The following is a 14,528-nucleotide window of genomic DNA, read 5'->3' as shown; positions in this document are numbered from 1 at the left end:
GCCCTGTGTTCCGTTAGCTACCCTATACGAGTAATCCCAACCTTGTGGACCCCGGTAATCCTCTCCCGAGGGACTCGCCACCACCCCTCCTCGCCTCGCGTTGCTGAGGGCGAAATGGCGTGTCTTTGTTTCTCTTCGGTTTTAATATCGGCTCCCTCATGCGTTCATCGAACCAAATCACGAAATTCGAAACGCCACCGGCCTCGTGCGCTTTTTAATGAGACAGTTCGGTCGTCTCTTGACGAGTCACGATGTACTTAGCAGGCGCATCTCGCTGACCTTTTCATCAAAGCGTTATTCTTTTAATAAGTTATATACGACTCACGATATTAAATACTACAAGGGAAAAACAGCAAATATAAATACAACACCGAATAAAATATTACACAATTAATTAACTTTGACAAGATGGAAAATATATTATTCCAAATAGCACGTATTATTCTATGAATATTCTACGTTGAATATCAATATTTCTTTCTAAGAATATTTGTATTGAACATTTATAGTATTTTAAACGTTAATATAGTGGCATTAATCAAATAAATATTAAATAGAATATAAGCATGTTAGCTTATTATGACAGTATTTCTAAAAAATAAAGATTTCAGTTAATATAACGCTTTTCTATTGTAGATTGTTTACGCAATTGCATATTTAAAGATTTGTAAAGAACAGTTGTAAAAAAAAATATATTAAACAATATTATATAAAACAATATTTTACAATTTATATTTTTTCTGGATATGAAAGGTGACTATTCCCAGTAGATTACAATAGTGCCAATAACAGAATGATGTATTCCTTTTCTCAGACAACATTTATGCGAGATTTAATGATACTTACACGCAAAGCGTGTTCGCTCATTGTGCTTTTATTATCGTGTGCACGATAGAACAATTTATCTTTCATTTCACGGAAGAGAGAATTCAACATGTACCATTTGTCTTCTATATTACACGAAAGAAGCATTATATATAGAAGAAACAAACGTATCATCAAACGATTCTCTTCACTTGCCGCGAGGTTCATCGACTCCCAGAAGTGATCGATCTCTCGCTGTCCTCTTCTCCCCAGGCCAAGTTCTTTCGATAATAATCGTCGGTGGGCACGATAGTGTTACGGGCGGCACGCCAATCGTCGTTGCGGCAATATTAACCGGTGATCGGTTGCGATTCTTGTAAACTAGTCGGTTAAGAGTTCGCTCAAGCTCGCGTCGTAAGTTATCTCGTCCGTGCGGGATTTATGCGCACCCACGCCCGCGGTCGGCCAGGTTGGCTTAATGACGGCGATGAGCACGGACGCGTAATTATTCGCATTTCGGCGCAGTCCGCCGCAATCGGCCCGGGGGTGGCCGCGGCTGCGTATTTACGAGGGTTATATATTAATTGCTCGAATAAATAGCCGTGGGTACACCGAGGCCGCGCTCCTCTGCACGTAACGTCGAGAGCGGCGGAACCGTCAGTCGAGAGAGAAAGAGAATTGATACGAAAACGAACCGGTCCGCGCCGTGCTGCGCCGCGCCGGTCCGCGCTCCCGCATACGATCAGTCTGCGAGGTTTTATTTTGCTCTCCGTGCGTCGGTTTATTAAAAATTAATGACAGTGAATCCGATGTAAATACGATAGCCCGCACCAGCGGCGGCGGCGGCGGCGGCGAACCGGCCGCGCGTGTACAGGGCGAATCGTGAAGAGTTCGAAACAGAGACAATCGATAAGTACTTCTTGGGATGAACGTTGTGCGTTTTTTGAATGTAGGATATTTATGTTCATATCTCACATTGTCATGTATCCATAGTTACATTTTGTCACTATTTCTATATTGTTTCTTGTGAAAAATAATTTGTAACGCTTTATGTGGACCACCCTGTGCAAAATGCGTAGCAGTCGGCATAACCTGGAGTATGCTGGAGTTACAACGCAATCTGATCTTAACTCTTCTCGATATAATTGCTTTAGTCACATCCCGCGGATATCGTGATATTTTAAATCTGTTTACATACTCCGCAATCGTATCTCGCGTATCAACTACAGCCATTAAGTATAAAGCACTCTCAATTTATTGCATTTTCTTGAAAAAGGCAGTAATAAATATCAAAGAAGGACTAACGGAATTAAAATTGTTAAATAAAAATAAATATTATATAATATATATGAATAGATATATTTGTATATTAATCTATATATAAATTAAACTGTTTTAATTTATTCTTCGTTAGATATAAAACGTTTACAATTTATGGTGTTTTATACGATTTTCAATATAATTTCAATTAGTCAAGTCTTATTTTTGCACTTAATAATCAAGATGATAAAAATTAGGGTTACTTATTAACTCACCAACGTACTTATAGCTCAGATTGTATTTGTGTTTAATAAAAAAGAAAACACAAGATTCATTATTCAAATATTTATTAAAATTATAAAAAATGTGAAGCATAAATATAAAGCGGGATGTAATATATTATACGACGAGATGCGTACGCACAAAGAATATTGATATACGAGTACCTCCAAATTTCTATCGAATTTATTTTTCAAAATGTATATAGTTCGTTTTATATACACCGATCTACGGACCTTTCATCGGACCAGGTAGTTGCCAACAGGTCATCGCCTTCGTTTTCGATCGTATCTAGGCTGATCTTGCTTTGCAGTGAATTATTGCCGAGGACACAGCAAACGTCCGATAAAACGACCGACAGATCAACCGACTGATTCATTATAGACATACACAAACGTCTATAATTATAATGCATAAATGCAGTGTAAATATCGTTAACTCTGATCGAAATAAATACTCGACGTCCTAATTTTACTTAATTATCTTTCTCAATTATCGTTAAATTACATATTATGTTAAATTTAAAAAACTAGACTCAACTCTCCAGAGTTGATGGCAAAATCTACGTTAAAAAATCAGATAATTACTCCCGGCTTAAGGATACTTGTAGTACTTTGCATGCACGTCTTTTCGACTGTCAATGGTCTTATTGTATGTCGCGAATAATTATAATCTGTGAATTCTTTTTTTAAACGTTCATATTTCTTCTGAAGCAGGGACAAAATTCGGAAGAAAAAGCAAGCGTAAGGTCCAATGTCTTTAAGACGAGAGAACGACAGAGGATACGTGTGTGCGTTTGTGTCGCGGACATTCCGGTGTCGAGGCGCGTTTGTCGAGCGTTTACTCATGCCGACGCTACCATTAATAATCACTTTGATGCATAACGCGACCTCGCTATTATTTACGCACGGCCGTCGCTCGCGCGACGCCCACGATTTACGGTCGTATTGTAGCGACAGTGGGACTTATCCGCGGTGCGATACGACTTTGCCGTTGCATTGCTTTTTTTTTTTATCGAGGGAATTAAGTATCCGACGAACTTCTTGGAGACGGTCTCTCAGTCTAGTAGTTCCTGTCAGTTCACGGTGTCTTTAACCCGGCAACAAATGGCCGCACTGTGTTGATATTTAAAAATGCGCTCTAATAAGGGATAGATTTATGTGCAGTAGTAATTAACATTTTGATTGTCAAACTGATTTCAACGTTGAGCACTGAGAGACTCAAAGTCGATATATGAACGATTGTTTATAAAATATCGCTTACGAAAATCTAATACCAAATTATTATTAAAAGATAGTAATTAATTATTTATTTGAAGTACTGAACATCTGTGCTTTATTCAAACAGTATTTACTTAAAATAAGTTAATTACTGTCTTTTAGTAAATTGATTAGTATTATAATATTATCGCTTATGAAAATCTAATATTATTAACCAATTTATTACTGAAAGACAGCAATTATAATAATTGTATACTTATTTGTAGTATTAAAAATGCTGAATAGCAGTACTTTTAAGCAGTATTTACTTAAAATAAGTTAATCACTATCTTTTAGTAAATTGGCTCTTTATTAGATTTCTGTAAAGATATGTAAAGTCAAATTGTGTAAAATAAACCATATCATTTCACCAATGTGTCCAATAAATAAGTATAAATAATTGAAAAAAGTAAATAATTTTAGTTAAATAAGAAAATATTCGGTCAAAGCGGATCTTAGTGCTTAAATATTTATACGTAAATTTATATACATATCTGGTTCTGCAAACTGTGTGTCGAAATCTTTTTCGATCTTGAAACACAATCATGAGTAGAATCAGAGGAATAGTATGATTCATTAAATTAACAATTTATGAAGTCTTTATAACAGAATGTGTAATTAATGATATGCAAAAAAAACTCTTCGTACTTGCGGTTCATCACAAACACGAACTTTATTAACTTCTGTTTATTTTAGACTAATTTGAATAATTCTTCTTCACTATTTTTCTACACGCTATCATTTGCCGTAATTTCTTGATTAATTGTCCTATCGATAAGCGTTTATTACCTGCAGGTGCTTACAAATTTAATAATTTTTAATAAACGTCTTTATATGAATATTAGTAGTCTGATATTAATAAGAATTTTAAATCTGCGAAAAATATTGCCTCAGCTGGGATTCAAACCCGGATCTCTTGCGTATTCCATGCGGGTATTCTCACCATTCGATTACTAAAGTAAATAAATATAAGAAAAACTGTACATTATACATCACATTATACATTATTTATATTATTACATATTTAATAATATAATTTTAGCTAGGACAGTAAAAATATAATTCGCAAACCGAAATAATTTTTTTATGATTAAAACGGATATAAATAAAAAAATTTTTTAATGAATAATTTTATTTTAAATAAATCTAATATATTATTTTTATGTTTTATTGTTTTTTTTTTTACAGAAACTACAATTTTACCCAGGATGCATAACATGCGATCAAAGCAATAACGAGTAGTAATATATTTTTTGAAAAATATCAACATTACATAAATTTCTACCATATATTGTATTACTATATTTTATGCTACGTTTGTTAAACGATGCGTTGCATTTGCAGATTTAGCACAATTCGATTGCTTCTGCGTGTTTAATTAATCTAATCGCTTCCGTTGCACAGTAGTGGGAACATTTCGCGTGCTATGTCGTCGAATAGGATCGAAGTAAGAAAAGAAAACGAAGTAACGAAGCGAGGGTGGATAGTGACACACGTGTATCCGTCATGAGAGCGCCGAGTGACAAACTCGCTGACGTGCTTTAATTAGCGACAGGGAAAGAGATTAGAACTCAGCCTTGGGACCACGCTGCCGTCACTAATGCATTTCGGGATGGGATTTTGTGGGGAGCTTGGGCGGGGGGAGGAGGGGAGGGATGAGCACGAGTAAGACCTCTGGGAGTGACAATTTCAGGAGCGATTAGCCGTCACGCTCTGAGTTATGCGCTTACTAAACGGCGCGGCGCGCCCCATTGAGTCGCGCGACGCATTTTTCGTAAAAATAGAATCACGAGCTTGACGCGGTCTCGTGGCCGCTTTCGTCGCCCTTAACTAACAGCGGGGGTGCGAGATGGATAGGAGTGACCGTGGCTAAGACGCAGGGTCAGGGCGAAGAAAAAAGTGGGCCGACGATTATCCGCATTAAAAACCAAATTGCGATCTCTTTCCATATTTTCGACTGTATGTATGAGGAATTTAATTTAAACACTTATCATTCACCCGTTTCGACTTCCTTGTTCCTTTTTTGTCTAGGACGTCAAGCGATGATTTAGGTTTAATTAATAAATGTTTAATTAATAAATGTTTAAAACTTAAAGTCAAAGTTTATTTTCTAAATTCTTCGAAGTGGAATTTTACTTTAAAGAGCAAAAATGAGTCAGTCTTAAAAAATGAGTGACTTAATCTTATTCTTAAATATTTTTGATTTTAAAAGAAATAAATTTGTATTATTTTTCAGGCCGCACGTACAATGACTTGAATCAATATCCTGTATTTCCTTGGGTGTTAACGAACTATGAAACGAAGGAACTCGATCTTAGTTTGCCCAGCAATTACAGAGATTTGTCGAAGGTATAAACTTAGCGGCTTTTATAAATAACAACGAGACTAATATTCCAGTAATCTTATTCTCTTAGTTCAAGTCACACTGATTATGAGAGAAAAGTGCTTAGCATTTATGACTGTAATTGCATGGTAAAGTAATTATAATTAGAAGAATGTTTATGGTTATTATGCTGCTATAATAGTAATAATAACCATATATGTATAATTCTGTCTAACATGAAGAAATTATAAAATTATGATAATTTCAAATATTAATATAGTAAAATATGAAGATGTAAATGGTATAATAAATAAAATAAACATTTTTATTCAGTAAATGCAATTGCAGTTATATAATAAATATAACTATTTTTTTATATTCACTTACTATTTATGTGGCAATAACAATTAAAAAATATATTGTGAGAAAACCAGATATTTTCAAATGTGTGACTATTATAATAGCACAATTAATTATATTTGCATGGTTAAAACAATTATAAATATATAATTGGCTTAAAAATGATTATATATTCTAGTCTCTTATATATGATAATTGCATTTTTTTTCTCTCAGTGCACATTTGATATTTCATATATAATTCAGCAAAATTTTTAAAACAAACAACTAAAAAATACTCGTGTATTTCAGCCCATTGGCGCATTGAATCCAAACAGGAGAGCTTACTTCGAGGAACGTTTCCAAAGTTGGGAACACGACACTATACCACCCTTCCACTATGGCACACATTATTCTACGGCGGCCTTTGTTTTAAATTGGATGATACGCGTGGTAAGTTTCTCATTACTTTATGAAACTAATATGCTTAATATTCAAGTTCATTTTATCAATTTACGATTGTAAAGAGCACAGATATAGCATTACTTTGTTATATAATTACTAAATACAAAACAAAAAAATTGATTGAATTGCATTTATATTTGCATAGCAAATTCATTAAATAAAAATATTCATTAGCGACGTCGTTTCCTTTATCGGGATTAAATTGAAGTTTAACGCAGGACCAGATCTTTATCCATATAATAGGCGTATAATTAGCTTCCAATCGCTGATTTTTTTGTCTTTCCACTTACGGAACGTGTCCAGTTTGCACCATAAATTTAAGCGACACTTTTAGTATTGCGTGCACACTAATTTGAGGGCGTCGAAACGCCCTCATGCCAATGATGCCCGCCTTCTCGTTAAATATACACATTTGTTTTCTGCTGCATTTTCTCATGAAATACTGCATTTCGCTTGAATTTCAGGGCCTAACTGGAAAATATCTTCATCTATTTTTTCCTGTCCTTTTTAAACTAAGTTAATATCTATAATTTGTATAGAAATTTAAATTTCGCTGTAAATTTCCGAGTGTTATTTTATCATTGATTGTATGTGTTGATCGAACTATATCTGTGTCACCAGATTATTAATTATCGCAATAATTTCTATGATATCACCATTGAATTTATGTAGTTGTCCTTACCGAATTCTTGACAAATCTAAATCATGTTTAAAATATTATTGCGTAAATAAAATTCAAAACAACGACGTGACGCATTCAATTGTTTATTTGCAATGCATTTGTACGATAAAATATTGTATCATGAACAATTTACTGATCTATAACCGTTGTGCTACTTCAATGCTTTGTTCGCTGAAGATATGTTAACGAGTATATATTCGTTTATAGTATTATTCCGGAGTCCTGCCATAAAGGAATAGTTTTAAGCCTGGTATATAGCGAGGATCGCACTCCTAAGTAAAATGCAAAAATCGGGTTTATGTCCTCGCGTTTGTGTCACAGCACGAAAGTGCATCGATTATGTGTGTGGGCTTTCGCTTTGCGTTCATTCGCCTGTCAACGGAACGGATGACTGACCGAGAAACGAGAAGGGCTTCGCAAGAAACCGCGCACACAAAGGACCGCCTATAAAGTGTCTCTAAGTGGCGGTTTAGAGTTGTGCCGCATTTTCTTCGCCCCAACTCACACACTCGTTTCTACATCTTGTCCTTATTGATATTCTACGGGACTTATATGCTCCCATTGTAAAAGCGCTCAACTATATCGTTAGATATCAAAGGACAGATATCAAACCCAATCTCTTGAATTAAATATTTAATTTTAATTTTATTTTATTTTAATTTCCACTTGGGTCAAAATGTAAATCAATTAATTTCTGTTAATTTCAAAGTAAACCGTTCATGTTAATGTATGCACTTAGTTAATAATAAATTAAATTTGAATCAAATTTATACTTGGCTCAAATTTTAATAGTTTCTTGAATTAAATTGTTTCATTCGCACAAATTTAGTTGTTTTAATTAAATTAATGTTATATTAAACAGGAGCAGTGACAATCTATGCAAATGATTAAAAATAATTAAATGATTTTACGGATATAAATGATTTTTATTTACAGGAACCAATGACTACTATGTTCTTGGCTTTGCAAGGCGGCAAATTTGATCACCCTAACAGACTATTTTCATCTATCGCGCTCTCGTGGAAGAATTGCCAACGTGATACATCCGACGTTAAGGTTCGTTGCATTTAATTAAGATACTCGTAAAATTTACATTTTCGCCACGCTTTGATGAATATCCGTTGTTATCATCGCATAAAATTTCAATTTTGTCTCATTTGATATACTGAAGATCGGCAAAGCTATAAATTCGCTTTTTCATTAACAGGAGCTGATTCCGGAATTCTTTTTCCTACCAGAAATGTTAGTAAATAGCAATCGCTACCGTTTGGGTAGGCAGGAAGATGGTAGCTCGGTCGGCGATGTTGAATTACCACCCTGGGCTTCGTCTCCCGAAGAGTTTATACGTATAAATCGAATGGTACAGAATTAATTTTTTTTAAATCAACATGGAGAAAAAAATTTGCTATGAAAGCTACTAAATCTACTAATCTTACGTTATAACGGTAAATTCTATTTGCAAATATAGGAATCGCAAATTATTGGCAGGTGTAATAAATATTTATTCTTTTTTGTATTCGCTAAAAATTATTTCCAATAAATGCAAAATATTTGTCAAATGTGAATATAAATATCAAACAAATTTTTTAATTTTGACAATTAAATTTTGTAATTCCTTCCGCGTTTATAGCAAATTTTTTCTCTCCGTACGTAAATAACTTAATATAAATTTTAAATTTAAAAAACGAATGTGTCTTTATGAAAAAATATCGCAAGTAATATATATACATATCGCACATTGATAAAAAAGTGACTCAAGTAAAAAAATTAGCATTTATGAGATAATGAAAGGAAATCCATTCTAAAGACTAATATATTGTTGTGGAAAAATAATACATTTGTCAAGACATTGCTATGGAAAAGTGCTACAACTCTGATAAGAAATGAAAATTACACAGCTTTACATTATAAAAAGTTATAGTGTTTGAATTTTGAAAACTCATAAGTTTTAAAGAATATATTATAATTGAAAATAACATGAAAAATAGTGAAGTTATGTATATTTATTATCCCTCCTTTAATTAAAATGTTATTCGAAAATTTAGAAAAAATTTTAGAAAAAATGTTCTAGAAAAGTTGCTAACTTTAAGTTGTATCATTTTTCTATCAATGCAGCGACATATCTTACAGTTGACATTATTTAATAAATTGCTATTTTCTTCAGGCACTCGAGTCCGAATTTGTGTCATGTCAATTACATCAATGGATCGACCTGATATTCGGTTATAAACAAAAAGGTAAGATAACTTTAAAACATACATGGAGAAGACCATTCTGTTAAAGTGTCTAAAAATTTAGATACAGATTTAAAAATGATTTTATTGGAGTATTAGAATAATTATATAAAATATTCAAACTGGTTGCTAGAATGTCAAAACTTTTTGCAGCATTGTTCATATATTAAATTTTCTACATAATTATTTTGATGATTCAACAAAGTTATTTTCAAAACTGTATCTAGTTAGTAGATTTTTAGATACTTCAAGAAAATTTTATCCATGTATATTTACGATAATTTATAGAAGTTAGTCAATTGGGTATTAAAAAAATAAAAGTATATATTTAAATCTATTACGTCCGGTGAAAAAATAAAATTTCTTTAATCTTTGTGATTATCTAAAATGATAAAGTATCTTATTAAGATATTTTTACACTTTATTACTTAATTGTCGATGACGTTAGGTTCGGACGATAACCCATGAATTGAATTAATAAATGTTCACACAATGGCAGGCGCCGCTCGCGAGCGCCCAAGGTTACGCCTTGGGTGTTAGGACAGAGGCGCAGTCGAGTCAAATTAGATTTCCACCAATGTTAATTGCTGATGGCGCCTCTATATCCGGCGCTTCCCCGAAGATGCTGCCTCGGCATCGGACGCGAGGGAAGACTGGCGTACGAGAGCGCGCGTATGGAAGGAATTAGTTTTTAGTTAGCTTCCTCTTTCTCTCTTGGTCCCTGTCCCGACCAATTAAGCACGTGTGCCGAACGCGACAATGCGTCCCACCCGTAATATGCAACACGTTTGCGGTAACGCAGCAGCCGGTAGCACGAAAGTAGAGCCAGCCGGAAATACCGAGCACAAGCAATCGTCGAGAACGCTCTCAGAGTCATTCTCGAAGAATGCATTATGTCGCACAGGGTGGCAATAACGCACGAAAACCTCATAAAATTATAGCAAACAATAACGCGTTAAAGATCTTCGTGTAATTTCGGTTACTTTGTTTCTCGCAGGCCCGGAAGCCGTACGTGCAACCAACGTTTTCTACTATTTAACGTACGAGGGTACCGTAGAACTGGACACAATCACAGATCCTATGATAAGAGAAGCTATAGAAAACCAAATTAGGAATTTCGGACAAACGCCGTCGCAGCTTTTGATGGAACCGCATCCTCCGAGAAGCTCCGCGATGCATTTGGTGAGATTACCTCAACACATGGAAAAATAGTTTTATATGTATGCAGTTTTCAAAAAGATTGAGAGTATTTGAGAACATTTATTCAATAATATAAAACAAGACTATAAGAGTCAACGTAATCTTTGATACAAAAAAAAATAATTATAATGTTGCCCATAATTTAAAATATGTGATTATCCGCAGAACACGAACATTACATCAATGTTATAATTTTCCACTCAATGTAACTGTCATGTACATCTGTTATATTTATATTGTTGGGAAATTATAATATGATATAATTATTACTGTTAGCTTGTGTCCTGCGGATACACCTCTTAGAAGCGAACATGTTTTAGTTTCACTTAATTTAAGCCATTCCTATTAGCATCTTATTGATATATTGATTAAACATTGGGTATATATTGAACCAGTATTATCGATATTATCCTGAATAACACGTATTATCTAGATCTTTTTACAATGTCTTTTAGATATTTTTTAGACATGTGTCTCAAAAAACGTCTTTATGAATATATTTTAAACATACATTGTCTGAAATGTTACTAGAGATAATTGTGCTATTAGAGCCTCCTCAAAGTAAAATAAAATGACAGAAATTGCAATATTTTTTTAGTCGCCAATGATGTTCTCGAGTATTCCGGACGACGTGTGCATGACCATCAAATTTCCGTCTAACTCGCCGATTTGTCACATCTCGGCTAACACTTACCCTCAACTGCCACTGCCATCGGTTGTGACGGTAACCACCGGACAGCAATTTGCTGTTAATCGGTGGAATACCAATTATGCAGGTAAAGTAATTTTCTACACGCACTCCGGCGCTTGAATTTATTCTCATTGCCTCGTTGTTATCGTAATTTTAATCTTTTGTAGCCTCCGTGCAATCTCCGAGTTATGCAGATACACCTCAGGCGCAGGCTGCCAATCAGCCATTATCCATGGATTCTGTTCTCTGTAAGTATGCGTACATATGCAGATGAAGTAACATTTTCAAGATGTCGTCGGGATGTGCGTACTAATTAACGATGCCGTGCTGTATATTTTTAGCTCAAGCGGCAAACAGCTCAAATCCAACGTTACAACGTCGACATCTAGGCGACAATTTTAGCCAGAAGCTTAAGATTCGCAGCAATTGCTTTGTTACCACTGTGGACAGCCGATTTTTAGTGGCTTGCGGATTTTGGGACAATAGCTTCCGCGTTTTCTCCACCGAGACAGGTGAGTTTTAATATTTCTTAATTAATCACGTTATAATACGATGATACACATAGAAAATTTATGTTAAATTTAACATTTTGCGTATTTTAAAAGATCCAAAATTAAAAATTTTTATATTAATTTAACACAAGATAAATATATTTAAAAAATAAGGCAAATATTATGTAAAAAAATTAATAAAAAATATATAACATTAATAAAATTCGTAAACAAATCGTGAAAGCATATTTCTTCTATAAAATTAATATTTATACTATATTAAAATAATACATTGTAAATTTATTTATCTTAAAATTTACGTTTTAAATTATATTATTTTTATGTTAATTATTCGTTATTTATAAATTGTGTTACTTTTACATTAAAAAATGTTAAGTATTAATTTAACATGAAATATTCAAATAATAGTCATATTATGTTAAATTAACATTTTGGTTAAAAATTCAACACAGAAATTTTAACAAGGACAATTTTTAACACAAATATTAAATATTTTTTACTGTAGTGTAAATAAGCAATCATTAGTTTATATTTCTTCACACGATGAAACTTTATAAAAGAAAAAATTATCATTTGCAGCAAAAATCGTCCAGATAGTGTTCGGTCATTACGGAGTTGTTACTTGCTTGTCGCGCAGCGAGTGCAACATTACTTCCGATTGCTACATTGCATCCGGAAGTGCTGATTGTACTGTCCTCCTTTGGCATTGGAACGCAAGAACACAAACTATCGTTGGTGAGGGTGAAGCACCGGCGCCACGTGCCACCCTTACAGGTCACGAACAGCCTGTGACGGCCGTCGTCATATCCGCCGAATTGGGTTTGGTTGTCTCGGGATCGCATTGTACGTATTAAGTTGAAAAAAGAATGAATCTTAAGAGAAAGGATAAAAAAATATAATTGTCCTACACTAGTGTATAATAATTAATTATATTGTCTAAACACATTTCGAAATAATTTGATTGATTTTTAATGATTAATTGTAAATAATTTGATGTTACAGACGGACCGGTACTCGTTCACACCACTTTTGGTGACCTTCTGAGGTCGCTCGAGGCGCCGAATGGATTTTCGTCCCCTGAAAACATCGCTATGTCACGCGAGGGCGTCATCGTAGTAAACTATGAACGTGGACACATAGCGGCTTTCACTATAAATGGAAAACGTCTTCGTCACGAGTCTCATAATGACAATTTACAGGTGAACTTCTGTAATTAATTTCAGTAATTAATTTTTTGATAATTTATATTTCCAGACATATTTATCTAAGAGTTTTTATAACTGGAACTCAAGGGCATTATAACCCGGGAAAAAATGTTACATATTACACATATATGGAGATATTTTATATATAATTATATATAATTGTATAATTATATGTAATTATATACAATTATATATGACATTTCTTTCCGAAAATTTAAAAAATGAGGAAATTACATAATTAATTTAAACAATTATGTCTACTTATGGTATAATTTTGTAAATCGTTGAAAAAATAGATAGCGACTGTCATTAATATATGTACTTGGTGCCGCCTCCTTTTTAACAAGATATATGTGATCAATGATATGATAAATCTTTAAGTAGATGATTTAAAGATATGCTGGTTGATAAGTAGAGTGCACATAATATTTAAAAAATTTTTATTTTATATTATTGTTTATTAATATATAATATTACATTGGAAAAAAGTCTTGTTGCATTAATTGAAATTTTAATAAATTCAATTATCAAAGTTTAAATCAAACACTTATAATTAAATCTATCAAATATTCTAATCAAAATAGCTAAAAATTCAATTATAATATTTATTTATAAAATTCTGATTGATATGATAAAATGCATTTTGTGTATACTTCTTGTTGGTAGCCAATATTTTGTTGATTACCAGAACATTTTTCTGTAAATTTAGCTTAATTATACCCCTATAGATAGAAGAATAAAAATAATAAACAAGGTCTCTAAATATCAACATTTTTATTTTCTAATACAAGATTTTTAAGAAAACATGGAACTATTGTTTGTGGCTACTTATTAAAAATTAACATGATATTTGTCACTGACAAGATAATTTCTATTAATAATATTTTATCAGTATATTTATAAATCTGAGATATGCAAAAAGAGTTATATTTGTTAGGATGGAAAGGAAAAAGGGGATTAGATTAGGGCTTTTGAGGATCATAATTAATCCCTAGGATAATTAATTCTGTATATATCGTATGTTAATATCGTTAATTTATTTCCAGTGCTTACTACTAAGTAGAGACGGCGAGTACTTGATGACTGGAGGTGACAAGGGTATCGTTGAAGTTTGGCGAACTTTTAACCTTGCCCTACTTTATGCATTTCCCGCATGCGAAAGCAGCGTGCGATCCCTTGCACTAGCTCATGATCAAAAGTAAGTGAAATCTACATAAAAAATATCTTTTTTTTTAGTCTTTAACAATGAGATAACGTTTGCACATAATTTCAGGAA

At 33.3% G+C, this 14,528-nt stretch overlaps 1 protein-coding gene across 6 annotated transcripts in view; it reads left to right on the top strand.

The window, feature by feature from the left end:
* The window catches only part of rg (A kinase anchor protein rugose), a 152,462-nt gene that overhangs the window by 133,018 nt on the left and 4,916 nt on the right, over positions 1 to 14,528 (top strand). For all 6 annotated transcript variants that reach the window (XM_087408548.1, XM_087408547.1, XM_087408546.1 and 3 more), the window contains 12 exons: positions 5,839 to 5,951; positions 6,576 to 6,716; positions 8,347 to 8,466; positions 8,618 to 8,770; positions 9,575 to 9,647; positions 10,642 to 10,826; positions 11,443 to 11,620; positions 11,703 to 11,783; positions 11,877 to 12,047; positions 12,627 to 12,890; positions 13,050 to 13,246; positions 14,299 to 14,450. In XM_087408548.1, coding sequence (XP_087264674.1) covers positions 5,839 to 5,951; positions 6,576 to 6,716; positions 8,347 to 8,466; positions 8,618 to 8,770; positions 9,575 to 9,647; positions 10,642 to 10,826; positions 11,443 to 11,620; positions 11,703 to 11,783; positions 11,877 to 12,047; positions 12,627 to 12,890; positions 13,050 to 13,246; positions 14,299 to 14,450 — 1,828 coding nt within the window. The remainder of the gene's footprint in view (positions 1 to 5,838; positions 5,952 to 6,575; positions 6,717 to 8,346; positions 8,467 to 8,617; positions 8,771 to 9,574; positions 9,648 to 10,641; positions 10,827 to 11,442; positions 11,621 to 11,702; positions 11,784 to 11,876; positions 12,048 to 12,626; positions 12,891 to 13,049; positions 13,247 to 14,298; positions 14,451 to 14,528) is intronic.

Source organism: Acromyrmex echinatior, chromosome 8 (genome assembly GCF_024713525.1).
Source record: "Acromyrmex echinatior isolate Ae372 chromosome 8, ASM2471352v2, whole genome shotgun sequence".
Classification (NCBI taxonomy): domain Eukaryota; kingdom Metazoa; phylum Arthropoda; class Insecta; order Hymenoptera; family Formicidae; genus Acromyrmex; species Acromyrmex echinatior.
The sequence above is the reverse complement of the archived record's forward strand: the minus strand, read 5'-3'. Positions and strand labels throughout refer to the sequence as shown.